The sequence below is a fragment of the Aspergillus pseudodeflectus genome (assembly GCF_044049435.1).
Source record: "Aspergillus pseudodeflectus strain CBS 756.74 chromosome Unknown BJX68scaffold_21, whole genome shotgun sequence".
In the NCBI taxonomy this organism is placed as follows: domain Eukaryota; kingdom Fungi; phylum Ascomycota; class Eurotiomycetes; order Eurotiales; family Aspergillaceae; genus Aspergillus; species Aspergillus pseudodeflectus.
This window is the reverse complement of record NW_027263797.1, coordinates 209,739-235,828: the sequence shown is the minus strand read 5'-3', so window position 1 is coordinate 235,828 and position 26,090 is coordinate 209,739. Positions and strand designations below refer to the sequence as shown.

Below are 26,090 nucleotides of genomic sequence, written 5' to 3'. Positions count from 1 at the left end.
ATCATTCTTTAGATACTCCCGTAGATAATAACATCATACGCCATGTACCAAACTACTGCACCATCTTCCCCCCTTGACAATTCACATAAGACACCACCCTCAGCTGCCCACCAGCTTGCACAGAGCACCCAATATACGTATGGAGACCTCGCTGTTGCAACGCATTCGGACTGCTAAAAAAAAAAAAAACAAAGACTCTGGTTAGCCCGCCCACTCAACTCAAGCCGAGACACCGGAACAGGGTGTTCGGTAGGTAGATATTTCACTTACAACAAGCGCTGCATCGTCTCAGCATAGCCATACTCCAATCCATTCCCAGTCCCAGCCACGCACTCCATGTACCCGTGGATAGCCGAGATGACCGTCTCGTCAGAGGAGGCATAATGGCGGACGGGGATGTAGATCTTGACCTTGGGCTCCGCGCTACCGGCGGGAAGCTCGACGTTGTAGAGGAGGCCCGCGGTGCGGTGGTTGTCCGAGTCTTCACCTGCAGGTAGCAGGGGCTCGTCATCCAAGACACCCTCCTGCCCTAGCATAGCGTCCCACAGTCGGCGGAGGTTCTGGAGTCCACGGTCCATTGAAGGGTTAATGATGCGGTCTCCCAGCGTCATCATCTGTCGGACAGAAGAGAAGCTCGAGGCGCGGTTGCGGAAGTAGATCTTCAGTCGGGACGTTGAGGGGTCTTCCATGTCGATGGCGAGCATGTCCATTTCGAGCCGTGGGGTGTCTATGTCGTGTACAAAGTCCTCAAAGACGTGCAGGGCACGAAGCTGGTTTGAGGAGGGGGTACAATGTGGTGCTCTGGCGATGGCATCGGCCATGACCTGGAGGTTTGTCTGGCCTGTCTCCCGGGCCTTGAAGCCGGGGAAGAAGTAGGCCTTTGCTCTGATGGACTTGGGGGTTAGGTCAAAGGCATAGAAGAGCTTGGATGGGTGGCCTTCCATGAGGCCGGGACCCTGGTGTGTGGGAGCTAGTGCAAGGTCGAAATGATGAAACCACTCCATGTTGGTCTCCGGCAGAGCCTTGAAGAGGGCTTTGCGGAAGACAGCGTCAGCATGCGAGTTGTCTGGGTCCAAGGAGGTGCCGGCATCGAGTCCCACGGGCTCAATGGAGAACCGCACCGTGGGGGGCTTCTGGCCAGTATGCCAGTCCCAGCTTAGCTCTATGGGATGATGGTCATCTGTCATGAAGCTGCGCCACTGTGGTGAGCGGGGGTTGTAGGCCGGCCCCATGTAGGGGGCTATTGTGCGGCCGAAGAAGGTGAGGATGTGATGCTGGGAGGTGGGAGGGTAGTTGGCATCGTGGAGGAGGGCAGCGAGGAGGTGCCCTGAGGTCTGCCACCAGTATTGTCCATGGGAGTCTATGTAGTCTTGGAGCTCATCTGTAACCTGCTGGTAGATGGGGTCCTGCAGGGCAGAGGGTTCTGGGCTTGGGATGTAGGAAGAAAGGACAAGATGGAGAAAGTCTGTGACAGAACGAGGCAGTTTCCAACAGTGGGGGTGGAACAGAGAGGAGGCCATTCTGGCAGCGCTGGGTTGGTTCTGGGGGGCGCTATGGGAAGAGCAGGGCTACTGAACCAGAGACTAAAAGCTGTCTACTGGGCAATCTGGTTCAACGTATTTATACTCGAGTCTCATCCTCGGGGCTCAAGTTCTCAAGCTCGGGATTCACTCTCCAAAACCGAACCTCGAGGCCCAACCTTGCTTCCGTTGGTACTAGATGGCCGACGCATATTTGAGCCACCAGGCAAAGTAATGCGTTATGCACTAATTTCAAATACCATAACCATATCTGAACATCCCCGGCAGAGTTGAAAGAAAGTCTAACAAAGACCCTAGCATATCCTACCCTATTCGGACGGCCCCCGTTTATACTGGTCGATCCGCTAGTCTCCACTTGGCGCCTGCTGATTTTCCGCTGACCTATGGCTGACCTGCACATGCGTTGATATACATTCCGATATTTTGTCCTTGCTGATTTATACTTTGGACGCGCTTCCAGCTCAGCGAATCAGTCGGTGAGCCTCAGGCAAGGGTTGTTGGTCATGTCTCCTGTCCAGGCCCCCCGGCGCGGGCCGCCCACAGCGCAGTATATATACCCTTCTGATGGTAGGCATTACGTAGGTAACATTCTCTCATCTCCTTTTTTTTTTCAGTTCAACTCTCACAGAATCTGCTCGTAATGGATCCTCCTCGAGAAGCTGCCATTTACAATGAGCGCCACGTAAAAGTCATTTGCGTGGGCGCCGGTGCATCCGGGCTGTGCCTCGCCTACAAGCTGCAAAAGACTTTTGAGAACTTTGACCTTACTGTGCGTGATCATCTACCTTTTCCCTCTTCTCCTCCCTATCCATACCATACGACCTGTAGACGATGACTGACACACACAGCTCTACGAGAAAAACCCCTCCGTCTCAGGCACATGGTACGAAAACCGCTATCCAGGATGTGCCTGCGACGTCCCCTCGCACAACTACGTCTACTCCTTCGAGCCCAAGCCCGACTGGACTTCTGTCTACGCGGGCTCCTCCGAAATCCGCAGTTACTTTGAGGATTTTACCAAGAAGTACGGACTCGAGAAGTATATCCGTCTCTCACACCAGGTCACCTCAACCCGCTGGGCCGAAGAAAAGGGGCAGTGGGAGGTCACCGCGACCGACCTCTCCACCGGCGAAACAGTCTCAGACTGGTGCCATATCCTCGTACATGCCACTGGATACCTGAACAAGCCGGCGTGGCCGGCGATACCCGGGTTGGATGAGTATCAGGGTGTGAAGCTGCATAGTGCCGACTATGATGAGAGTGTTTCTCTGAAAGGGCGCGATGTGCTGCTGATTGGGGGAGGGTCTTCAGCTGTGCAGATTCTTCCTGCGATTCAGCCTGTCGTCAAGAGTGTGACGATCTTTATCCGCTCACCCGTTTGGGTCCTGCCTGATATTAGTGCTGAGGCGGGGGAGTTTTCGGCGGAGCAGATCAAGGACTTTGTTGAGCATCCGGAGAAGGCGTTGGCTTTGAGGAGGGAGAATGAGAGGACTATGAACAGTATTTTCAGTGAGGGTTCTCTTTTTTCTGTTGTCCAATGTTGGTGCTAACGGCTCTGGCTAGCGATGTATCTGAAAGATACAATCCTGCAGCAGCAGTGCAGAAGCCTCCTAGAGTCAGAGATGAAGAAACTCCTTCAGGACGACGAGCTTGAGAAACAACTCATCCCCGACTTCGCCGTCGGCTGCAAGCGAGTCATCCCCTCGGGCTTCAGATACCTCAAGGTTCGCTATCCTCCCCCCTCCCATCTTATCTTCCACAAACCCTGTCTAACATCTTCCAGACCCTCAAAAAGCCCAACGTAACTATAGTCCACGGCAGCGTAACCTCTTTCACATCAACCGGCTGCAAGACATCAAACAACACCACACACACCGGCGACGCCATAATCTGCGCCACGGGCTTCGACACCTCCTACATCCCGCGATACCCCATCATCGGCCCGAACGGCCAAAACCTGCAAACAATCTGGTCCGCACAGCAAGACACCGCGATAACCGGCTACATGGGGGTCGGGGTCCCTTCCTTCCCAAATACTTTCACCATGCTGGGACCCTACACGCCCGTCTCCAACGGGCCCACGCTCATCGCCATTGAGGCGCAGGCAGACTATATCTGCGCGTTTATCGATAGATACACCACTGAGCCAATCCATGCTTTTGCGCCGAAGGAGCAAGCATGCGAGGAGTTCACTGCACATGTTAACTCGTTCATGACCAGGCACGCCGTCTGGTCTGACAAGTGCCGCAACTCGCACAATAACCACCGCGAGGTAGGTGGGCGGACGCCGACGACGTGGCCAGGGAGTACGCTGCATTACCTCGAGGCAATGAGGGAGGTGAGGGGGGATGATTGGGAGGTCCGTTATGTGGGCAACCGGTTTAGTTTTCTGGGGGTTGGAGTGTCGCAGACCGAGTGGGAGCCTACTGCGGACTTGGCGTATTATATTCGGGATAGGGATGAGGGGGGTTCTAGTATGGGGAGGGGGATGGGAAGGAGGAGGAATAGGACGTTGGGGATTGCGAGGGTGGGGAGTTTGGAGCCGAGAGCTTTGCATCGTCAGGTAAAGCTTGCTGCTGCTCCTGCAGTGAAGAATGAGGTTGGCGATGGGGTTGGTGATGAGGTAGAGAGAGTGGTTGAGCAAGTTGCTTAGGGCTGTCTCTCTGGTAGATAACATAGAATGTTCATTGATGAATATATACATTGAATACTATGCTCAAACAAAGTCTGTGGTAACTAAGAGACCTATCTTACCAGTCACCACCCATCAAGCTAAATCCCCATCCCACCGTTAGGACAGTCAACCAAGCACCATCGAAACGGCACCGGCTACCGGTTCTATCACAAGTACGCCTGCAACGTCTCCAAATACCCCTGATACGCAACACCACTTGGCGGCTCAAAGCTGTAAAGATAAGTCCCCCACCACGGCCCAGCCGCCCACCAAAGCGCACCAAGCCAAACATCCGAGTTACTCTCGAGATAATCCAGCATCCCCTTGACAGCCGTGCGACACTGGTCGTTATCTCCACCAGCAAACTCACCAATGATTCCAATCTTCCCGTTCTCCCTCAGCCACTCCGTTGCGGCGGTCACGCGCTCTTCGCCGATGGTACTAGACACACAGGCCTCGGATGTGCCCGACCCGTCGGTGTCGAGGTACTGGTGCATCTCGTATACGATCTTATCCTGTGGGTCTGTCAAGGCCTTCATGTTGTCGTTTATGTCGACCCAGGTCCAGGCGCCGGTCCAGGAGTTGCCCTCGACGAAAATGTACTGGGTGGTTGCGCCGGCGGCGCGGATGCCATCGATGGCGGCTTGGTTGAGGTTTAGGACGAGGTCTTGGTCCATGTCGTGGTACTCGTTGTCTATTGACGATTTAGCATTTGACCTATTGAGCAGAATGTATGAACGGCTAGCTTACTGGTGTCAAAGACGACAAGGTCGTTGTCGGCGAATTCGGTCGCGACGTTGGTCCACCAGGTTTGGAAGTCCGAGGTAGAGCTGATGATTTCGTTGTTGCTACATGGTTGTTAAGGCCGGCTTTTCAGACATGGATGGAAGTACATACAATCGGCCATAGTTGTGAGGGTCAAGGATAGCGTGGGCTCCAGCCTCGGTGACAGCGTTGACAACCTAGCCTTGTTAGAATGAACGAGGATAAAATTGTGCTACCCACTCACCGAAGTCAAGTTCTGAAGATATGCCTCGTCGAACGCGCCGGTTATCTCAGAAGTCAGCCGCTCCATCTTGAACTGGATGCGGAAGATGTTGAAGCCATCCGAGATCAGGGTTGAAATGGTCGAGGGGTCGGGGAAGATGTAGTCGGTGCCCTGGCATACTTGTGAGCTTCACTTATCTCGTTCTTCTTGGTCCTTGAGTTATAACCTACCCAGACTCCGGGAATATTGTCCTCGCCAAACTCAGCTCCAGACTCATTGACGCCAAAGACTGTGCTGTGTTAGTCTCTCAGTCTCATCAGATCAAGGCTTGTAGTTGGGACAAACACTGGAGCGTCGCCCGCTTCTTATGCTGAGGAGCAGCCAGCGCGGTACCCGCCGCGAAGGCAAAGAAAAGAGCATTGAGTTTCATGGTGAGAAGGTGCAGTAGAAGAGAACGGCGACGGCGGATGAAGATCCATGACTGAAGATGGGTGGCCAGGTCGTTTTATAACCTCGAGGTGGATCAGCATACGGGAGGTCGGATGGAAAACGGAGGCTTCGAAACCAGGTTAAGCTCCACAAGTTATCAAGTTGAAACAGAGGTGGACGCCGGTTATTCGGTCCGCAGTAACAGACGGAGAGACGGAAGAGATGAAGACGGAGAGGGAGGAGGAGATGAAACAACAACGGAGCGTAGGGCAGGCCGTGTCCACTCGGGAAATTGATTGACATGCCCCAGTTTCTCCGCAATCTTGCTCCGTTGTGTTTCGGAGAATCGAAGCTAAGCATCGCCCAGACGGAATGGTCCGATCGAATTCTTCAGTGTTGCATGAGGTGGCTGCATTCGTCTCCTCCGTGGCCAATTTTACTAATGCAGGTGTGCATAATAAGACAGGGATCTAGGCAGGAAGATACGTCACCAACTAAGTCAACAACTGAGACACTCTAAAGCTACCCAGATTATCTCTCCCTAAATAATCATCGTCTCAGAAATGCCAGTATAGATTAATCGACTCTAGCTGCTTTCCTGCAAGGCTGTTATTCCCCCGATCCAAGTTCGCCGTGGTTAGTAAACACACCTGCGATAACAAACCAGAAGCCATCAAAAAGTCAAAGTACTATATTCTACCGCAAGAGGTATAAACGAAAAATAGCGGACAAGAAGAAACTTTATGAAATAGTAGCTCACCTTATCCCAGCCAACAAGTCCTCTGCTAACTGCCCGTCCTGGAAAACAAGCTTAATCATGCTCAGCACCCCGTGGCCTTGATTAACAAAAGAGAAGGGAAAAGAGAAAGTCTTAAAGCACTATATGCCCCGTTAGCACCTATAATACATCCTTCAATTGCACTTGTCGATTGATATCGGCAATGTCAAGAGATAAATCTAGTCATCTGCCGCTGATTTTATAGTCTTCTCGGTCGCCTTTCTTCATCTCCTACCTCTTCCTAAAGAAGAAGCTTGGCACTTCTTATCAGGGGAGCCTGCAGCATTGCCACTGTTTGCCTTGCATGCGTTTATGTGTGCTGCTGAATAATAGATAAAGTCTTGCAATACAGCAGCTGCACTGTCCGCCTCATATATCCTGTCCGTTTCTAATAAAACTAGTCAGTCTAGGTGCTTTTAATTATGCAAGGAAATGAACTAAGAGTAGTATTTAGACTGTTACACCATGGCCAAGAAGATATATAACAAAGATCGATATGCACATATCCCTTAAAATGACCGTTGCTTTTCATTATTCAATAATGCATAGAAATGGTCCAGAAACTCTGGTTATCTTTGTTGTCCAGTTCTTCTAGTTTGCTTCTAGCCTAGTCGGCTAAGTCCTAATAGATGATTGCGAGATCAAATGCTCGTGGTATTATATACTCATCCAACTTTGGCAGTTATATATATCTGTCGACATCGTAATTATGACAATAAGATTTCCGTTATCACACTTCCTACACTGATTTAATGTGACTATAATACCAACTACTACTATATCAGACGTCATCTTCAGATAAGTACGTATCTTGGCCCCGGAGAATGAAGCTTGAATGTTTGGACTACGGAATACTGACATCATGCCTGAGGCAGAAAAAGTCGAGGCTGGGGTCATGTGACAAACGGGGGCTGGGCTCCAAGTCCGAGGCCAAGTGGACACTGGAGTCTGGATAAGGCTGAGCTCAGCCGCACGGCGGAGATTCGAGATTTTGAGATTTGATGAAGCTAACACAGCCTACGTACAAGTGGAACTCCGCTATGTAGTTTATTCAAAGTTCTAATTTTGAACCGCGATTTCTAGAAGCTTGGGGCGGTGGAGGATTGGAATGTCGATGCCTACGCGAGTCCAATGACCGCTTTTCAGGACCTGAGCAGACCGTGGGACAGGAGATGACGAAGCGTTGTTGGCGGAAACGCAGACAGTGGAATTTGATGTTCGGTGTGGGGGCATTCCGCAGTCTGAAGGCCAGTGTGCCAAGACCTGAAATAGTGAAGCCTAACCCGAAACCAAAGGCTGACACAGCCCGGATGAGAACTCTAACAGTGAGATTTCTTCCGAGAGAGTTCGCGAAATGAGACTCAGTCAATCAGAGATGGACAAGCAGAAAATATATCGCGGTTCAATACTCGACCGTTGCTTGTACAACTTAGAAAGTGACGTGGAAATCGAGATGGAGATGAAGGAAAGGCTGGAGGGCAGACGTCAGGGACGCGTGGTTTTACCAGAAGCAGTTAGGCTGGTTGATGATCAAGCCACAGAAATTTTATTTGTTTATCCTTAAATTAGAAAACAAGAGGCGAAGCTGGTCTGCGCCTCTTTCGTCGCCTCAAGGCCTGCAACACATCGGCCATAAATCCAGCCTCTTCCTCAGCTCAGATAGCCTCTTTCATCTCATCTCACCTCTTTCATCAATTGTCACCCTTGCTTCTTTATACCATCACATCCATCGACAATAATTAAAAATGGGTAAAGCCGGTCGCTTTGTCTGCATCTTCACCCCATATGTCCTCACTATCGCCGCCTTAATATGCCTCATCGTCGTTGGGCTCGGCTCCACAGATAACGGCACAGACTCGCTCCGCGATCTGTATTTCTTCAGAGTGAGTTTACCTCTCCCATGATCGCTGCGATCAATTCTAACAATCGCGATAGGCCGATTTACGAGACCTAAACGGTTCCTCATCCATACAGTCGACAGTCGGCGATGTCCTCGACAACCTCAACATCTCCGTTGACGACGGCGACATTACCGCCGCTCTCGACGAAGTCCAGAAATACTTCCGCATTCCCGACTTCTACAACATTGGTCTTCTCGGCTACTGCGAGGGCAACGTGACCTCGAATAACAACTACAAGGTCTCCAACTGCTCCTCGCCCAAAGCCGAGTTCTGGTTCGACCCTGTCAAGGTCTGGAATCTCGAGACCCTGGGCCTGCAAAACGCCCTTCCCGACAAGGTCGACGATGCCCTCAACGTCTATCGCAATGTCTCGAAATGGATGTTTGTCGCCTATGTGATCGCCTTCGCCGCTACCGCCCTCGAGCTCCTCCTCGGAATCACCGCCATCTTCAGCCGCTGGGGCTCCTGCGTGACGACCCTCATCGCCATCGCCGCCTTCCTCTTCACCGCCGCCGCCTCGGCAACCTCAACCGCCATGTTCGCCGTCGTCGCGGGCGTCTTCAATGACCAGATCAAGCCGTACGGTATCGAGGGACACATGGGCCGAAACATCTACGTCGCGACCTGGCTTGCAACCGCCTTTTCGCTCGCCGCTGCGCTCTTCTGGGCTATCAGCTCGTGCTGCTGCTCCGGCCGTTCACCCTACAACCACCGCCACGGCCGCAACCGCGGCGGAATCACCGCCGAAAAGGCTCCCTACACCTACGAGCCTGTCGGAAGCGGCGCATTCCCCTCTCCCCAGCAACAGCACTACCACAGCGCGGCTCCTCAGTACCCTCACACGCCGGAGCGAACGACCTCCTACGAGCCGTTCCGTCACGTCTAAGCACGCACTTCGCACCTGTTATTATCCAGCGATCCTTTCACACACATACAAAACTCATCACATAAGGGGAAGAAAACTCAAAATGAAGGATTGACGACCTCATGCAAGTTGCACCGGACTTGAATTTACTTGGTATAGCTCTTCAATTGCATTAGTTTACGGCTGGCTATCTCTTTTTGCTATATATCTTTACTATGTTAGCTTGACTGCCTCGGGCCCTGCCACCGCCGCATGGGATGTTGATAGATCTTACTAACGATAACGATACCCTGATCTCGATAATGAATCACATCTTATCAATTTTACCCACATTCACATACTAGTACAATACACTGATCACGTAGCTACTTGGTTTGAGTAGACCTTCTATAGAAATGTCGTATGTGGTAATACTAGCCTTGGAGTGCCTCAGGTGCTCAACAAACGATACCGTGTACAGATTCAATTTTCTCCCGCAAACTTCACTGGAAGTGAAATTACGGACGATTCGCGCACCCATATAACGCTATGATATAGTAATAAAACCTCCGCGAAAGGCTTGAAAAGCAAGAAATATTGAATATTGATCGAGTCAGAGATATCAATCGCATGAAACCAATCAAAATAAGCAAAAGAAACAAAACATAGCAACTCATCGCCGCGTCCAACTCGTCCGGTTCATCCGCTGGATAACGCCCTGCTCGTCAGTCAACACATGCGCGCCCCCGCGACGATTCCGCACACTGAAGACATTCTGATCTGCCCGCGCCCATTTCTTGAAAGGAGTGTTGGCGTCGTCGGACCAGACGGGCTCTGCGGGGTAGATGTTGCGTAGGGAGAGGAACCAGTTCTCGTTGGGGTCGTCAGCGTCACCAGGGTCGGGCACTGCGAAGTCTATGTCCGAGGCCGTTTCGTCGGCTACTTCGTCAACTAATTTTTCGACTGCTTCTTCGACCTCGTCGACTTCTGCGTTTGCGTTTGCGGCTGTTTCGCTCGCAGCCTCGGACTGGTCACCATCTGTTTCTTCGACTTCTGCGTATTTGTCTGCAACTGCGGAAGCGGGCTCGGGTTCGTCTTCCTCTGTTTCTCCGACTTCATCTTCATCGTCCATTTGTGCATTTAGAGCATCCGCGCCAGTGATTTCATGTTGATCGTTGCGATCAACATCATTGTCCGCTTCTACGACTGCATCAAAAGGGTGCTCGGCCGGATCTTCACGAGTGACCGCTGGCTCTGTGTTTGCGGCCTCGGCTAGCTCGTCACCTAGAGGATCGTCCATAGTCTCGTCGTCGTCGTCGTCGTCGCCGCCAGACAGGGCTTGCCTGACATTGGGGGACTCTTCATCACCGAGCTCAATGCTAGCTGTTTCGTGGGCTGCGCCAATATCTTCAGCATCTTCCATGATTTCATCATTATCATCGGTCTGCTGAGTATCTTCGTGCTCAATCTCCTGTGCAGCGGCGCGAATAGGCTCGCTGTCGGGAATGCTGTATTGAGACCCGATGCCATTATCTTCTTGGGTGCCTTGGGATTCATAATCTCGCGTCGCCGCGAAGGAATGCGTGTGGAAGTTGGATAGTTGGTCCCTAATACCGCTCGTGAAGGATAGTTTCGTATCTGTCGTTGGATCAGGTGGTGTAACCGTTGGTGTCTCGTCAATAGTAATAAACTGAGCTGCGCAGGCATTGATCCCGTCTATGGACAGAGACCGACTCTTGTAAGTAGGCCTTGAGAAAGAGCTAGCGAAAAATTCTTCGTAGGGTAGCTGCTTGGTTCCATTTGCCATACATTGCTCTGCATAGGCACCATAGTCTTCAAGACTTTTGATAATAAAATCATCCCACAGTGGAGATCGTTGTAGGTTGCCACGTGCCCGGAACGCTTGTAGTTTGGAGCAGAGTTTCACAAAGTGAGCGAAATCCCCAACATACGCAGGGTAGGTACGGCAGAAATCCTTATAAGCTTTTGACGCTTCGGTGGACTGTGCTGAATTGATGCATTCTTGATAGCGGGAAAGGAGTTTTGCGTCATATTCAGCTTCAAGATCGATTATTGTTGGCTTTTGATCCACCTTGCTTCGTTTTGACGGTGATGTGTTGAAGTCGGCATCAATCTCAGATGCAAGGCGCTTCGGAGGTATGAGAGGGCTTTCTGGTGCAGAACGCTGTATGCTGGGGCTCCTCTGCTCCTCTACCATCGAAAACATTGACGATGAAGGAAGGTCGCGGTAGGACGAAAAGGCGTTGGAAGACTGCGATGGATACGTAGCAACCGCGATAGGTGCGCTCAATTCGGTACTCTTCGGTGCCGATGAAGGCAAGAGAGAACCCGACTGGGATTGAGAAGTGAAATCCTGCGTTTGCGGACCCTGGCCGCTTATTGGCGTGTCGACTACTTGCGCACCGGTTGCACTGTCGCCCTCGTTTTCTAGAACGGATTTTGAGCTACCCTGAAACAGTTCCTCTCTGCTATCTCCCTCGAGGCTTGCGTACGTGTTGACGATGCGTGATTGAGACGAAGACTTGTCGGCCTGTGAGGAAAGATCCAAATTCGTTGGTCTGAGCTCCAAGTCACCTTGTTTGGATGATATAGCACGCGATTTATGGAGAACTGTTGATGGAGTTTCCGCAACCTGGATTTGTTTTGTAGACTCAGGCAAAGGCGGGCCTGAGCTTGACATTTCGAGCTCACTAGACACTCCTTGTTGCGTGCTACCACTCTGTGGCTGGGGTACTATTTCATCCATTTCTGATTCGGAGCCGCAGTCATCAGATTCGTGCCCGCCACTGCCATGCACCACAGTCAGTGCAAAAACTTCAGATGCTGGTTTAGTCCTCGCGAGTTCAAGGGATCTAGCTGAGTTACCAAGGACTTGTTCTTGACCAGCCTCGAATGGTGGACGGTTCTCATTCGTTGAATCGTGGGACGTGGGATTTGTGACTCCCAGCGCACCTGAGCTCATCCGTTGTAGTGCGCGAGATACAGATTGTCCCCTGGGCGGACTGCTATCGTCTGGCAATGGTAAAGCCCCCCTACCACGACGCGGTGGTTGGTCAGGGCTCTGGCTCCAGCTAAAAGTTTCTGTCTCTGGCGACGGTGTGTCACGCTCACTGGATCCATCATCTTCCGGAGATTCTGCTGTACTGTCGGCTGTTCTTGAGCCTTCTGCTGTCGGGGTATTATGGCCACTAGGCCGATCATCTCCCGGAGACTTTGATCTCCTATCTGCTAATCCTTGGCTTCCTGACGAACGTGTATTATAGTCATTAGGCCGGTCATCCTCCGCAGAATTCGATCTGCTGCCTGCTGTTCTTCGGCTCCTTCGGGGGACAATTTTATTCCATTCGTCTAGCAAGGCCGGCGGCACATGGCCGGAAACACTGGGTTGCCCAATCAGAGGTGGATACCACTGGCTCTTTTCACGCCCCAGGATCTCCCTTTGATCTGCTGGTACCGTGACATCGACGCTTCTGATTTCCGCCATATCCTCCCAGGGGTCAACCATACTCTGACTTGTATCTGCCCGTGGGTTTCGTGGCCGGTAAGTAACATTTTGTGAAGCTTGCAGTTGGGAATTCAATTGCTTATCAGGAGAGTACGGAGAGTCTCGCCTTTCAATGTCTTCCCCCTGTAACATTCCTTCCATATTCACAGGCGGACTACCCTTTCCGGTAAGATCGTGCGGAGAAGGACGAGTTGTGCTGACTTGCGGCCCAGCTGGCCCAGAACTAATCTCTGCCTCCACAGGTGGAGTTTTATTCAGAGGTGTATTCGTTGGTCTTTGCACTTCGTCGGGGGATGGAAGCCTATTACTAGTAGTAGATACACTCCTTGCACCGCGAGAATGTCCTACCGCAGCAGTCACAGATGGCCGATTCAACAAGTGCGTATCCGTAAACCTCTCTCGGCTCGGTCGTGACCCTTCTGCGGTTTCTGGTCTCGAGTTGTTCTGCGAACTGGTTGCATCATGTACTGGGTCATGTCTTGGCTCTGAAATCGCGGATAGGTGGGAAGATGATTGAGACATAAAATGGGCCTGCGTGGAAGCATATGCATGACCATTTATTGCTTGGGTTGCGAGAATATCACCAACACTCCCTTCGCTCCCTAGTTCTTCCTTGGATCGGTTCTTCGCTTGCAATTCTTGTGATTCTCTGGCTTTGATCTCACCATAAACTTTCTGCATTAGCAAAACCAGAGGGCGCTTTTTCCTAATCATTTTCCCTGTTGGCGGAGACCTAGTCTTGCCTCTTCCCCATATGATACTGAACCGTTCGACGTAAAGGTTAACGCTTGGCTTTCCAGTAGAGTATGCGTAAACCAGCTCGAACTTGTCCAACTGAATGAGATACCCTCGGCACCCATCGCTGCTAAGCGGTTCCCGCGGGAAGGCTCTACCATATTCTTGGAGGGATTCGCCTGATAGTCTTGCTTCGATTTGCGTGTCCGAATCGGTCAGAATGGCATTTGGGAGATTCCACTGCAGGAAAGAAGAGAAGTTAGAGGCATGGCCGTATTGAATGTTAAATGCAGCTTACAGAGTTGATCAAGGCGCTGTGCTTGACAGGACTTGGAAAACGGAGGTTACTTCCATCATCTTCCCATTTCAGGTCGCGGTCTGGTCGCAAGTTCTCCTCAGTGTGGTAGCTGGAGAGGCAGTGTTCAATGAAGGTTGATATCCAGATAGAGTCACTCATTGTACGGGTCGATCAGAACTACGTTCTGAGTATATGTAAAGCCGTATGCGACATCGTACTCTGTTCCAGAGCTAATGGAGGTTCGCTCATTGGGAGTCACAGAATTTTTGTGAGAGGGCGCCGCATCGGAGCGGAATCAAGTAGCTGATTGAAAAGTTGATGAAGGGTTAAGAGTATCGAGGGTCCCGTATTCGAGCGAGGAAGTATCGAGTAAATTCGGCAGATGCTCATTCATCGCTTCTGCTAACAGCAATCAGGTCCTCAGAGCGAAACCTAGGCATGATTGATCGACTGATTTCCGAGCAAACGCGGTTTCTCGCGTTTGTCACCGCCACAGCACGGGACACCAGCCACAATAAAGACTCATGCGCCACACCAACGTCATTCGCGATTAGGCATCTGCAGCTGCAGGGCTGCCCGTAGTGCGGGCGCTGCGATACCATAGCACCGATCTGGAAGCAGCCATCGTTTCCCACTCAAAAGAAATCCACGCTCCCAGGACCCTGGCTTCAGTACCGGACGACCCCTGCCGAGACACGTATCCTTGCAAAATGCGAAGTCAATCACTTGCATGGATACTCGCTGCACAGAATAGCAACTACCGCCTACTGAACCTTGAAGCTTCTCCGCAGCAGGATTACGCCGATGTTTGCCACGACCCAACTCCACTAACTTAAGACCTTCACAGTCGCCGGAGTCGCTTACCACCTCGTCTCCTCTTCGATCGTGACGCCGAACAGTCGAGATGGCTTCCCAGCGGTCTCAAGGGACCTCGAGTCCGTCAGCGTCCTCGATATTCCTCCCACTCGGTCGACGAAGTTCCCGCGCATCTCTATCAACACAGGCAGAACGCGATAGTCTCAACGCTGCTCTTGACCAAATACATACCGCTGCCTATCAGTCAGATGCCCTCACCGTTTTCAACGAGTTCGCTAGCCCTCCGGCCCCAGCATCCGCGGTGGACGACAAGAGCATGACCGGTGAGCTCCAAGGTGGCCTAAGTGGTCTATATAGTAGGCTACGGACCTCCGTGGGTGGAATGCGGGATATGGTGAGCGGCGTTGGGAGGTCAGCGGAGGATTCATCCTCAAAGCGTCCGCCGTCGGAACGCCCGTCCACAAAGCGTACCCCAGACGCCATGTCCGTCGAGTCTCAGCAATATCTGGGATCTCCTCTAGGTTCGACGTTGAACTCACCGACCTCTGTCAGCCACCCGTCTCTCCATGACGCCTCGAGCGCTCCTAGTATGGCGAAATCGTCAAAAGTCTCTTCAAAGGCCGGGAGTATATCCTCCAAGGCCTCTGTACCGCCCTCGGCGACAATCAAGCCTTCCGGTGCCTCGCTGCCAAAACCTCATGGGAGCTCCGGAGCTGTGGATCCCACTGTCACAGAATTACATGTCAATGCGATCAAGGAGACGGCCGGGGCTATGAGTGATGCCTCCGCTAACCCTTCCTTGCATGACCCGCAAGTCATGGAATCGAGTGGTGCTGAGAATGATGAGTACCCCCGCGCCGCCTCTTTAAGCTCTTCAGGTTGGAGTCAACAACGGACACACTCCCCTGTTCTGCAAGCAAAAGGCCACAACAATTCATTCGACCACTCATCGAATGCAGAGTCTGGTAGCACACATAGTGGTGGCCGAATCCGCGACAGCTCCAGGAAGCCAGATGCACGTGCAGGCCGTGATGCAGACAGCGGGTTTCAACCTTCGCTAAGGAAAGCTAAACCCTCGATCGACAGCGGGCGGGATGGCAATTTTCCGTTCATAGAGAAAACAGAGAGGACTAGATCCAACTCTTCAATTGCCGTACAACCCGACGTCTCTAACAATACAGGCTCTGGAGCAGATAGTGTCAATCAATTCACTAGTGGAGAAGACAGCGGTTATGCTGAGGGACGTACGCCTTCGACAATCGCAACTTCAATGTCATTTCTTGACGGGGAAGCCCCGCCGAAGGAGCCGTCGGAGCCTCGTCCTCACGGCGACACTAAAGAGAGGCCGAGTATTTCTCGCACTGGCCGTTTACCAGGTTACCCAACGTCGCAAGTATCGTCAGTCAACACTGCCATGGGCTCCCCCACCGTCATATCACCTCTCAACACTAGTTTCAGCAGGAAACCTTCTAACGAGGGTAAAAGTCAGCGCTCGAACCCCGGCGAAGGCGTCGTAACACACCTCAGAAGCAGATTGCTCAGTAAAGATTTCTGGATGAAGGATGAAGGTGCCAGAGACTGCTTCCATTGTGGGGAGCCTTTCTCGACGTTTCGTCGGAAACATCACTGTCGCACCTGTGGCCAAATATTTGATTCAAAGTGCACTATTCTCATACCGGGCGAAAAGTTTGGGCAGCCAGGAACGATACGCGTATGCAAGCCTTGTGAGGTTATGATCAATGGGCATGACGATGATTCTTCCGATTACTCAGACAGCGAACAGCAAAGTCCAATAATATTCAATCCTCGGGTCTCTGAATTGAGCGCCGGGAACTTTTCTCGCCTTGGTGCTGACGATGACGATGCAGCATCCATTATCTCACAGTCCATGGACCATGTAATGAAGACACCTACAATGGCAATTCCAGCAACGAGGCGTGCTGGAGAAGGGCATAACCGTCGCTCGGCCGTCCTCGAAATCAGCCCCGATAGGCCGTTGGCGAGGCCCACGTCCTCAAGATCTCTGAAATCTACTTTGAGTGGGCGTACTCATTCTATGGGCCATAAACGTCATCATTCCCGCCAGCAAGTTGTTCGCAATTTCAAGTCTTATCACGATGAGCGAGCTCCTTTTCAGCGCCGTCATGCGGACGATGCGCCATTTGAAGCACGGCTCCCTGCATTTCATAAAGACAACATCATAGACCCGGACCTCGCTCAATACTTATCCGATGATGCATCTAGCGGCGACGAGCAGCCAAGCTTACTGGCAGCGGTGTCCGAAGGCACGCTCTCTAAAAGCGGCGGGGACAATGAAAGGACCACTTTTGGAGGCCTTCTGGCTGCCATGAAAAAAGGACGATCTGCGTTCGGAGACCGAAGCACAATCGGCTTCGGTCAACCTGTTCGTGAATTAGACGACAGTAGCTTGAACAGTCTACGAGCTATTAATCCTCCCAGATCTTCTCGCCGTCGTAACCTTAGCGTTGCGAGCAGCATTCACCGACACTCTCCCCGGACATCCAAGGAGGGCATCTTCAATCCTTATGACCCCCATAATTCCGGCCCTCTACTACCCGCAGCTGTGGCCTCAAGTGGCTTCAAGATGACCAGGAGCTCATCTATGAGGGGAGCGGGAGCCCCGCCCATTGAAATGAACAAAGCAAGCTTACAACACGTTCGAAAACTCCTCCGGCAACTCCTCGAGGATTCCTCGGTGCCCAACCCCCACAGCTGGGAGACAGCGTTGCTTCCGATATTGCTCAAAGCGGCTGACGAAGTGGACCCCCAGGTTCAGAGCGGCGACGATATGGATATTCGTCACTATATAAAGCTGAAAAAGATTCCTGGCGGGCGGCCTGGTGACACATCCTATGTTCCGGGCTTGGTGTTCAGCAAGAATGTCGCTCTGAAAAGCATGCCTCGGAGCATCGTTCAACCTAAGATTCTCATCATCGCGTTCGCTCTCGAATATGCTCGCCATCAGCAACAATTTATGAGCTTGGAGCATGTGATTCGCCAGGAGCGGGAGTTCCTAGAAAACTTGGTCAGTCGAATATCTGCTTTACGACCAAACTTGCTGCTTGTTGAGAAGAATGTGTCCGGGTTGGCCCTGGAATTGCTGGACCGCGCCGGTATCGCCACAGTGTACAACGTCAAATCTTCTGTCTTGGAGGCAGTTTCTCGGTGTACACAAACGCCGATAATCACCTCCATGGATAAGCTGGTGACAACTCCAGTAAACAGCGAATGTGATAGTTTCGACGTCAAAACATATGTTTACAAAGGGCAAAGGAAGACTTACATTTATCTCTCTGGCTGTCGCAAGGAGCTCGGATGCACAATTGTCCTACGTGGAGGCAATCACGATGTCCTTTCCAGAGTCAAGAGGATTGCTGAGTTCATGACTTATGTTGTTTACAACCTTAGGCTGGAGACCTGTGTGATGCGAGACGAATTTGCTCAAATCCCAACGTCACCGACATTGGGGGTTGAGAAGCGACTAGAGGATGCGGCACATCAGAGACCAGCTTCTTCACTAGCTACTGTGCACGATGGCTCTAGTGCTCAGTCGATGAACCCCGAGAATGAGCTGGACAGCAAGAAAAGGGATACCTCGCCCCAAGATAACGTCATGGCAATTGAGGCTACCGAGGTTCCTGACGACGTGCCCATGCCAACTTATTATGAGGACATAGTTCGAGATTTTGAGACAAAAATTCTCTCCGCCTCGCCCTTCGTCAAGTTTGAACCTCCCCACCTTTTGATGCGGGCCAGAGAGATGGAACGGAGATTGGCCTACCTCAAGCGTCTCCGGGACCAGAACCTTTACGAGTCCCAGGCGTCTGAGGAGAAGATGAAGAACCTTAAATTCAGTCTCATCACTCCGGAGATGGTCCATGAGGCTCCAAAAGATGCATCGCCCAAAGTCAAAGAAGTCCTGCAAGCCGTCCACGACGCTGAGTATGACCGAGCTTTGCACCACTATCTAACCCAAAAACGTCAGTGGGAAGCATACATAAACGGTACGGTAGGCCTATTCGATCCATGGGCGCACCAGAATATTGCCGTTCTCTTCAGCCTGGTTTGCACGACAACATCTATTCCATGCTCTGGCCCAGATGTCCTTACCTTGGAGTTCTACAACGAGCACGGTGATGATATCAACTATGAGCCTGATTGTACAGTGGGTCAGTATGTGGAAGATATATGCTTGCATGCAAATGCAATCTGCACTGCGAACGGGTGTGAAAAACGCATGTTTGAGCATCACCGTCAGTACGTTCATGGCGAGGCTCAGATCAGCATCTTTACCCAACCCTACCCTTCAAAGCTCAGAGGTTACCAGGATACAATCCTGATGTGGAGCTGTTGCAAGATCTGCGGGAATGAGACTCAAGTCTTGCCAATGTCTGACAATACCTGGAAATACTCTTTCGGAAAGTACTTGGAGCTCTCCTTTTGGAGCAAGAACTTGCGTGCTCGTGCTGGAGTTTGTCCACATGACCTGCAACGTGACCATCTTCGGTATTTTGGCTTTAAGGATGTTGCTATTCGAATCCAATACGACCCCATCAATCTGCTCGAGATAATTGTCCCAAGAACACGGGTGACATGGAAAGTCGATAATGACTTGAGACTCAAGAACGAAGTGTATCAAAAAATTGAGCACCGCATCACCAAGTTCATGCTCTCTGTCAAGGCGCGGCTCAAAAAGATCAATGTCGAAAGCGTTCTCCCGAACATTATCGACGACTGCAAGAAAGAAATTGAGAACTTGACGAGGAAAGTTAATGAGGATCATGCTTTATTGATAAAGCAGCTGCAGGAGAGGTACATGAATTCCCGATATTGGGAGGTCATCCCCCTGAATGAGGTTATGAGGTCCGTCCAAGAAAAGGTTGTGGAGTGGGATTCGGCTTTCGCTGAGTTTGAGAAGAATTTCTTCCCGTCAGAGAAGGACATTAGGCGACTTGCGACCCTGCAGCTGAAAAAGATTTTCTTGGATAGAGATGCTTCGGTCACATCTCTTACCTCCAGCGACGATCAACCAACCACCCCAACTGAAGCTGAGTGCGAACATGCTCAGAGTCCTGAAGCCCCTCGGCCAGTTCGTCGAATGACGCTCTCTCCTGAAAAAGCGCAGGATGTTCTTGTCTCAGTTGTTGAAGAGCACTCTGGAGAACGGGGAAACACCATGCCAACGGACCAAACCAGTACAGATGGGAGTCGCTCCGCTGCGCCATCACCTACCAATGGGCAGCGGCTGACGTCTGCATCGCAGGGATCCCTCACCGAGTCTGCTGAACCCGTAGACAAAACGCAGGACCGTAGCTCAACTCCCCAAACGGATCAAGGCGATATGGAAAGAGCGGAGACCCTATCGACGAACATCGAATGCCGTCCAGAGTCCGTTTCACCCGATGACAATCCTGACATCACGTCGACTGAGACGAGCCACGATACGGCCACAGCGGATGCGAATAGCAGGAATCCTGATGAAGTTGACAAGTCAACTCCTCATACCCCCACCGCGTCAACTCACAATTTCTCATCGATCCCAAGGCCTTCAGAGGGGTCATACCGCCGTACTGGAAAGTCTACTTCGCCACCTCTTCTCCGCGCGAGGTCGCAGCCTGTTCAGTCCCTTAAGGACTTGGGACACGAGCCACCCTCCTTTAAAGGGACTAAAGTTGGCTCAGGAAAGCTACAACGATCCAGTGGCACCGTCAGTCCTCCCTTGGAATTCAAAACCAAGCACCACGACAAAAAGCTCTCGGAGAGGTTCGGCCTCTCAGCCTTCCGGAACGGCCGGCTGACGCCTGGTCCATCCCTGATACCTCGCTCTATACCGACGAAGAAGAACCGCGTATCGTCTCTGGCGAAACACTTTGAGCAATTGAGCCGCGAATTTGAGAAGGAGCGTCAACGTGAACGCCAGCAACGAGCGGCCAAAGGTATACATTCGCGTGCGTATCCGCTTGCTTCTTCAAAACCAATTGTCGAAGTGTACAAAAATGTCCGGGAGGCAGTTGAGGAGCGGGAACCTTCTGGGGAAGCAGATGACCTTCTTTCACCGCCGCCACGTCCCAGCAAAGAAAGTAGTGACCTTGCAAAGAGCCCCGACACTGAGGAACAAAGCAATTCTCTGAAGCTGGAACCTTTCCCTTCTGATATGGAAGAACACGATCAGCCTGCTGGCAACAGTTTGTCGGACGTGGAGGTAGAAGAAGGTCATAGCGACGAAGAACGCACTTCGACCGACGACCCTCAACTGATTGACCCTAACGACGACTTGTCTAAAATGTCACCGGAAGACGAATCGATGGATCTCAAGGAGCTACCGAAACACGAGCGAAGCAATCTCCTGAAGCTGTTGACAAACTTTTGGTCGGAGCGCTCGGCCAGTGGTTGGGCGCCTCTTGACTATCCACTCACAATGTCCGATCATGTCTTCGCGGACTGCGATATCATTGTGCGTGAGGATGAGCCGAGCTCATTGATAGCTTTTGCGCTAGATTCGAATGATTACAAGGAGAAGCTGGCAAGCATACAAAGACACCATGGGGAAGCCAACGAACAGTCACCGGATGTCCAGGATGGCAATGAAGCATCCCGAGTACAGCACTCCCTTCTCCGATCTACTGGTACGCATTTGAAATACCAGTTTCAGGAAGGTCAAGCGAAAATGCTGTGCAAGGTGTTCTACGCCGAGCAATTCGACGCTTTGCAGAAGCAATGTGGCGTTGCAGATCGAATCGTTGAGTCGTTATCTCGTTGCGCCAAGTGGGATTCCAAGGGAGGAAAAACAAATTCTCTCTTCCTGAAAACTTTAGATGATCGCTTTATTCTCAAATCATTGTCGCCCATCGAAACGCAAGCTTTCCTCAAATTTGCACCTGCTTACTTCCAGATCATGTCCGAAGTATTGTTCCACGAGCTGCCGTCTGCAATCGCGAAGATGTTTGGTTTCTACCAGGTTATCATAAAAAACCCTGCGACTAACACGGAGTTCAACTGGTATCTGCTTCTGATGGAGAACCTCTTCTACGACCGCGTCCCTACACGCATCTTTGATCTCAAGGGATCAATGAGGAATCGCAAGGTCCAAAGCACCGGTGAACGCAACGAAGTCCTCTTGGACGAGAACATGGTGGAATTTATCTATGAAACCCCCTTGTTTACACGGGAACACTCAAAGAAGCTTCTCAGCCAAAGTGTTTGGAACGACACTCTTTTCCTTGCACGCCAGAACGTGATGGACTATTCACTCATGATTGCCATCGACGAGGCCCGCTCAGAATTGGTGGTCGGCGTCATCGACTGCATACGAACATATACCTGGGACAAGAAGCTCGAGTCTTGGATCAAAGACCGCGGATTCGCAGGCGGCGGTAAGAACCGGCCTACAGTTACCAGTCCGAAGGAATACAAGAGTCGTTTCAGGGAGGCAATGGCCCGATATGTGCTTCAAGCTCCAAGGTAAGGACGAATGTGCATTTATTCTAAGCTATCGCTAACGCTCCCGCAGTTGCTGGCATCAGGTTCAACCGTCGCGAATGCAGCGATATGCGCCAGTGGATGTCCATGGGCACTACAATCACCACCACCACCCGCTGATGGATGTAGATACCGCTGACGGGGCGGCTGAAAGCGAATACTAGATGTACGATGTTCTGTGTATGAGAAACACGCTTGATGAAGATACGAGTTTACGATGATGATGCATTGATGCATACAATTGCTAAGCGACCGGGAAGACATTCATTTTGGCTGCCATTTCTATGTACAACTTTTACGGCGTTTACACCCTCTTTCCATAAATTTGATGACACGGACACAGACCTACTACTAGTCTTACTACATACATAGATAGTGTTCGGCATCTGCATAGTCTGCACTAGTAATGAAGAGAAATATCGCCTCGGTGGGGTCTACTCCGTATGCCGCGAAAACCCCATCTCCGCTACGCCGAGTGGATGCCGAGTCATCGGCGGAAGTCGGGACGTCAGACCGGGCTGATGATTTACCGAGATCATATGAAGAACTAATTATTCATTTCAGCTAAAGTTCTTTTCTTTTTCTTCCCTACTCATCTCTTTCATGGGAGGATGTGATCCAGATGCAAGAATGCGTGTGCCAAATTGCCAAAACGAGGTGTGGAAGGCGTGACCCTGGGGAATGTCGCATTTGCACTTCCTAAACAATCTGCTAAAGGGAGAACTCGGGAAGGAAACACCTTCTTTCTTTGAAACTCCCACGGGCCACAGCCCAGCAGCTCCCCGGGGTCCTGCCGCGGCTCGGAGGTTTTTCTAGCCTCTGTTCCCCGCAGGAATCCCTTCTTTTCTTTTCTTTGACTTTGTTCCTTCTTTCGCAAGCTCCTTCTGTGCTGAGCCGCCTGGTGCCGTGATGATAGCGCATACTGTTACCACTAATTTACAGAGAAACTGATCCTGACAGATGTATTGCATCAAGCTAAGAGCAATGAGACATTCATTAGTTGTTCTAGCTTTTGATTTGTGCTTCATGAACCATTAAACGATGGTTTGCTAAACTAACGCCGAAGTCAGGAATTCGGAATTACAGGCCTATGTCCGTCCATTCTACCCAAGAGTAAGTGAAACCCTCCGCATATTCAAGGGGTCCGAACGGGTATCGTTTGCGCTCCTCCCTTGCACATTGCAGAGGAATGGAAGGGTGTATGAGCTAACACAGATCCGTAGGAGCTGCATAGCGGGTGGGAAGATTTCAGGGGGCTAGTGTCTAAGCAGAGCCAGTCTACAGTGACGCATTCTCTCCGTTCGCTGTCTTCGCAGCCGCTTTTCCCACCGGGGACAGCGATCTTCTCCACGACGAGATTTACTCAGAGAGACCAAGGTTCTCCTCGGCGGGGACCACACGGACGGTGTTGGTGTGGCCCTGGCCACCGCGCCAGCCCTGCACACAGACGATGTTGTCGCCCTTGTTGATAATGCCGAGCTTGAGACCGTGCGAGATACCCCACTTGAGGCGACGGTCGACATCCTCCTGCCAGATCTTGACGTTGAAGTCGGGCTTCTTCTCGGGGAAGAGGAAGGGCCAGACACCGCGGTACAAGTGAGAGTACTAAGAGAAGGATGTCAGCACTCAGGCAAATCTAAACACAAAGTCACGAAACTTACCCTTGAAGCGACGGGGTTGCGAGAAACCATGATGATGGGGCAGACGGGACGATACTTGGAGATCATGCGAGCAGTGTTACCGCTTCGAAACATGTTAGCGATTTTCTGAAAGAACGCGAGGACAGGAGCACACGACATACCTAGTGGTGAGAACAACAATGGCTCCCGCGTTGAGCTCAAGACTGGCACTCACGGCAGCCATGGCGATCGACTCGACAGTGTCAGTGGGACGAGGAGCGAGGTTGCGCAGCTCATCGAAAACGTTGAAGTGAGGAATGGCAACCTCAGCGAGCAGACAGGTCTCGGACATCATTGTGACAGCCTCGCAAGGGTAGTTACCCTTGGCGGTCTCTCCTGAAAGCATGACACAGTCGGCACCGTCAAGAACAGCGTTGGCGACATCGGAAACCTCGGCACGAGTCGGGCGAGGGTTATATGTCATGGACTCGAGCATCTGAGTGGCACAGATAACAGGCTTGCCCTTGATGTTACACTTGGCGATCATCATCTTTTGGGCGATGAACACCTTGGGAGCAGGGATTTCGATACCAAGGTCACCACGGGCAACCATGACACCATCGGTTTCCTCAAGAATCTCGTCAAAGTTGTTGACACCTTGTTGGTTCTCGATCTTGGCGATGATCTGAATCTCCTTGCCCTCCTCACCGAGCACCTCACGAATGTGACGGATGTCGCTTCCACGACGAATAAATGAAGCGAAAATCATATCGACCTTGTTCTTGACACCAAATCTCAGATCACTGATATCCTTTTCGGAGAGGGCAGGCAGATCAACATCGGTGCCAGGCAAGTTGACACCCTTGCGGGAAGAGATGTTGCCGTTGTTCAAGCATCGGCAGCGCAGTGTGTTATCGTCTACGACCTCGATGACTTCAAATGAAAGGATACCATCATCGACATAGATGAGCTTGCCAGGGGAGATCACCTTGGTGATGTTCTTGTAGTCGAGGTACCTGAAGATCGCTGTGTTAGTGGACTCGGTCGCGCTTTGATCGATGAACTGTGGAAACTCACATGTTCTGGTCATCGGAGGCGGTGGCATATTGCTCGTCGGTGGTAATGTTGAGCTCGTGGCCGGCCTTAATGGGAAAGTCCTTATCTCCGACAGTGTTTCCGGTACGGATCTCAGGTCCTTTCTAGACGCCTGTCAATATTGCGAAGACGGAAGCGCCGGATGAAAAAGCGGACTTACAGTATCAAGAGCGATAGCAACAGGACGTCCAGCCTGCTGCCTCTCGGCTTCGCGAGCGTGGTCAATGACGGATTGGTGGTACTAGGCGCCAGTCAGACCGATTTGAACTTTAACCATCACAGGTGGTGGGAAAGAATTACCTCGTATGAGCCGTGGGAGAAGTTCATGCGGACGACGTTGAGACCGGCTGTTGAGGCATGTCAGTCTGAATCGCGACGGGCTGCATTGAATGTGTTGCTGTACCTTTGCGGAGCGCGTTGATTTTCTCCACGGAGTTCGTCTTGGGGCCTAGAGAGCGAGCGCGCGTCAGTCAAAATTCATGCCCGCTGGATTTTAGATCTGGCGGACGGCTGAAACTCGAAATGCGGGCGCTCCGAACAAGGACATACCGATAGTACAGATGATGGAGGTGCGGCGGAAGTTCTTCGCGGGGACCATCTCGGTGTTGAGCTTGGAGTGCCACTCCAGCTTCATCCGATTGCTCAGATGGTCGAGGGACGAGCTTGCGGCCATTGTGAATAGCTTCTCTACGGTGAATAATTGAAGAGAAGATGGGAGGGGAATTGTAAGGTGAGTTTCGATGGGGAGGAGAGAAGGAGGAGGAAGCAGAATGGAGGGACGATAAGGGAAAAAAGTTGAGAGGGGAGAAGACCAGAAATCGGCCAACACCGTTCGCGAGCCCCGGTGAGACGCAGAGCGGGAGGAGGGGCTCCGTTGGGGTGTGCCCGGGAGGGAAAATACTGTTGGCCGACTGCGAAAGCGGTTTTTATCGGCCGGCTCCTCTTTCCATTATTCATTCCATCTCGCTAAGAGAATAAACTATCAATCTAATGGTCTCTGTTATTTGCATTGACAACCGGCAGCTATCTTTGTTGCTTTTTTTCTTCTCAATGATCTGACGTCAAACATCCCGGGAAGAGGCATCAGGAGACCACCCCAAGCATTGGCAATCCTCTCTAATTAGCGATCTATAGTAGGCTCCAAGGACCTTTGGGTGACATGATTTCGCTCATCATCTGAATAATGCTGTGATGATTGATGATCGATGGCAGATCTCATCCACTTGCCAAGGTTGATATCTCGAATAGAGCTCATGTACTCCGTATCCTTGCCAATGCCAGGGTGAAGCGCGCGAAGCCTGTCAGAGATCACCACAAATCACTTGCATTGTTTGAGCTGCCTGATT

General features: G+C 51.5%; 6 protein-coding genes across 6 annotated transcripts; 2 read left to right on the top strand and 4 right to left on the bottom strand.

Annotated features, from left to right (window-relative positions):
* Positions 1-266: 266 nt before the first annotated feature.
* On the bottom strand, positions 267-1,520 carry BJX68DRAFT_266822 (aromatic prenyltransferase; the record flags this gene model as incomplete). The annotated part of the gene is made up of 1 exon (XM_071045616.1): positions 267-1,520. One exon carries the CDS (start codon positions 1,518-1,520, stop codon positions 267-269), a length of 1,254 nt encoding a protein of 417 aa, XP_070899109.1.
* A 661-nt stretch (positions 1,521-2,181) lies between these two features.
* Positions 2,182-4,194, top strand: BJX68DRAFT_275840 (flavin-containing monooxygenase; the record flags this gene model as incomplete). The annotated part of the gene is made up of 4 exons (XM_071047937.1): positions 2,182-2,310; positions 2,390-3,050; positions 3,105-3,265; positions 3,325-4,194. The coding sequence occupies 4 exons, from the start codon at positions 2,182-2,184 to the stop codon at positions 4,192-4,194; spliced, it is 1,821 nt and encodes a 606-aa protein (XP_070899108.1).
* Positions 4,195-4,255: 61 nt separating this feature from the next.
* Positions 4,256-6,023, bottom strand: BJX68DRAFT_275838 (glycoside hydrolase family 5 protein). The gene is made up of 6 exons (XM_071047936.1): positions 5,549-6,023; positions 5,434-5,492; positions 5,225-5,374; positions 5,113-5,177; positions 4,966-5,063; positions 4,256-4,909 (listed from the first exon to the last, which is right to left on the bottom strand). Exons 1-6 carry the CDS (start codon positions 5,631-5,633, stop codon positions 4,383-4,385), a joined length of 984 nt encoding a protein of 327 aa, XP_070899107.1. The 5' UTR covers positions 5,634-6,023; the 3' UTR covers positions 4,256-4,382.
* Positions 6,024-8,017: 1,994 nt separating this feature from the next.
* BJX68DRAFT_237240 (SUR7/PalI family-domain-containing protein) lies at positions 8,018-9,508 on the top strand. The gene is made up of 2 exons (XM_071040156.1): positions 8,018-8,293; positions 8,346-9,508. Exons 1-2 carry the CDS (start codon positions 8,156-8,158, stop codon positions 9,195-9,197), a joined length of 990 nt encoding a protein of 329 aa, XP_070899106.1. The 5' UTR covers positions 8,018-8,155; the 3' UTR covers positions 9,198-9,508.
* A 23-nt stretch (positions 9,509-9,531) lies between these two features.
* On the bottom strand, positions 9,532-14,155 carry BJX68DRAFT_237238 (uncharacterized protein). The gene is made up of 2 exons (XM_071040154.1): positions 13,715-14,155; positions 9,532-13,656 (listed from the first exon to the last, which is right to left on the bottom strand). Exons 1-2 carry the CDS (start codon positions 13,871-13,873, stop codon positions 9,829-9,831), a joined length of 3,987 nt encoding a protein of 1,328 aa, XP_070899105.1. The 5' UTR covers positions 13,874-14,155; the 3' UTR covers positions 9,532-9,828.
* An 8,617-nt stretch (positions 14,156-22,772) lies between these two features.
* On the bottom strand, positions 22,773-25,417 carry BJX68DRAFT_275830 (pyruvate kinase CDC19; the record flags this gene model as incomplete). Its single annotated transcript, XM_071047935.1, has 8 exons — positions 22,773-23,635; positions 23,692-23,773; positions 23,832-24,665; positions 24,727-24,848; positions 24,905-24,985; positions 25,045-25,091; positions 25,148-25,192; positions 25,294-25,417. The coding sequence occupies 8 exons, from the start codon at positions 25,415-25,417 to the stop codon at positions 23,390-23,392; spliced, it is 1,581 nt and encodes a 526-aa protein (XP_070899104.1). The 3' UTR covers positions 22,773-23,389.
* Positions 25,418-26,090: the final 673 nt, after the last annotated feature.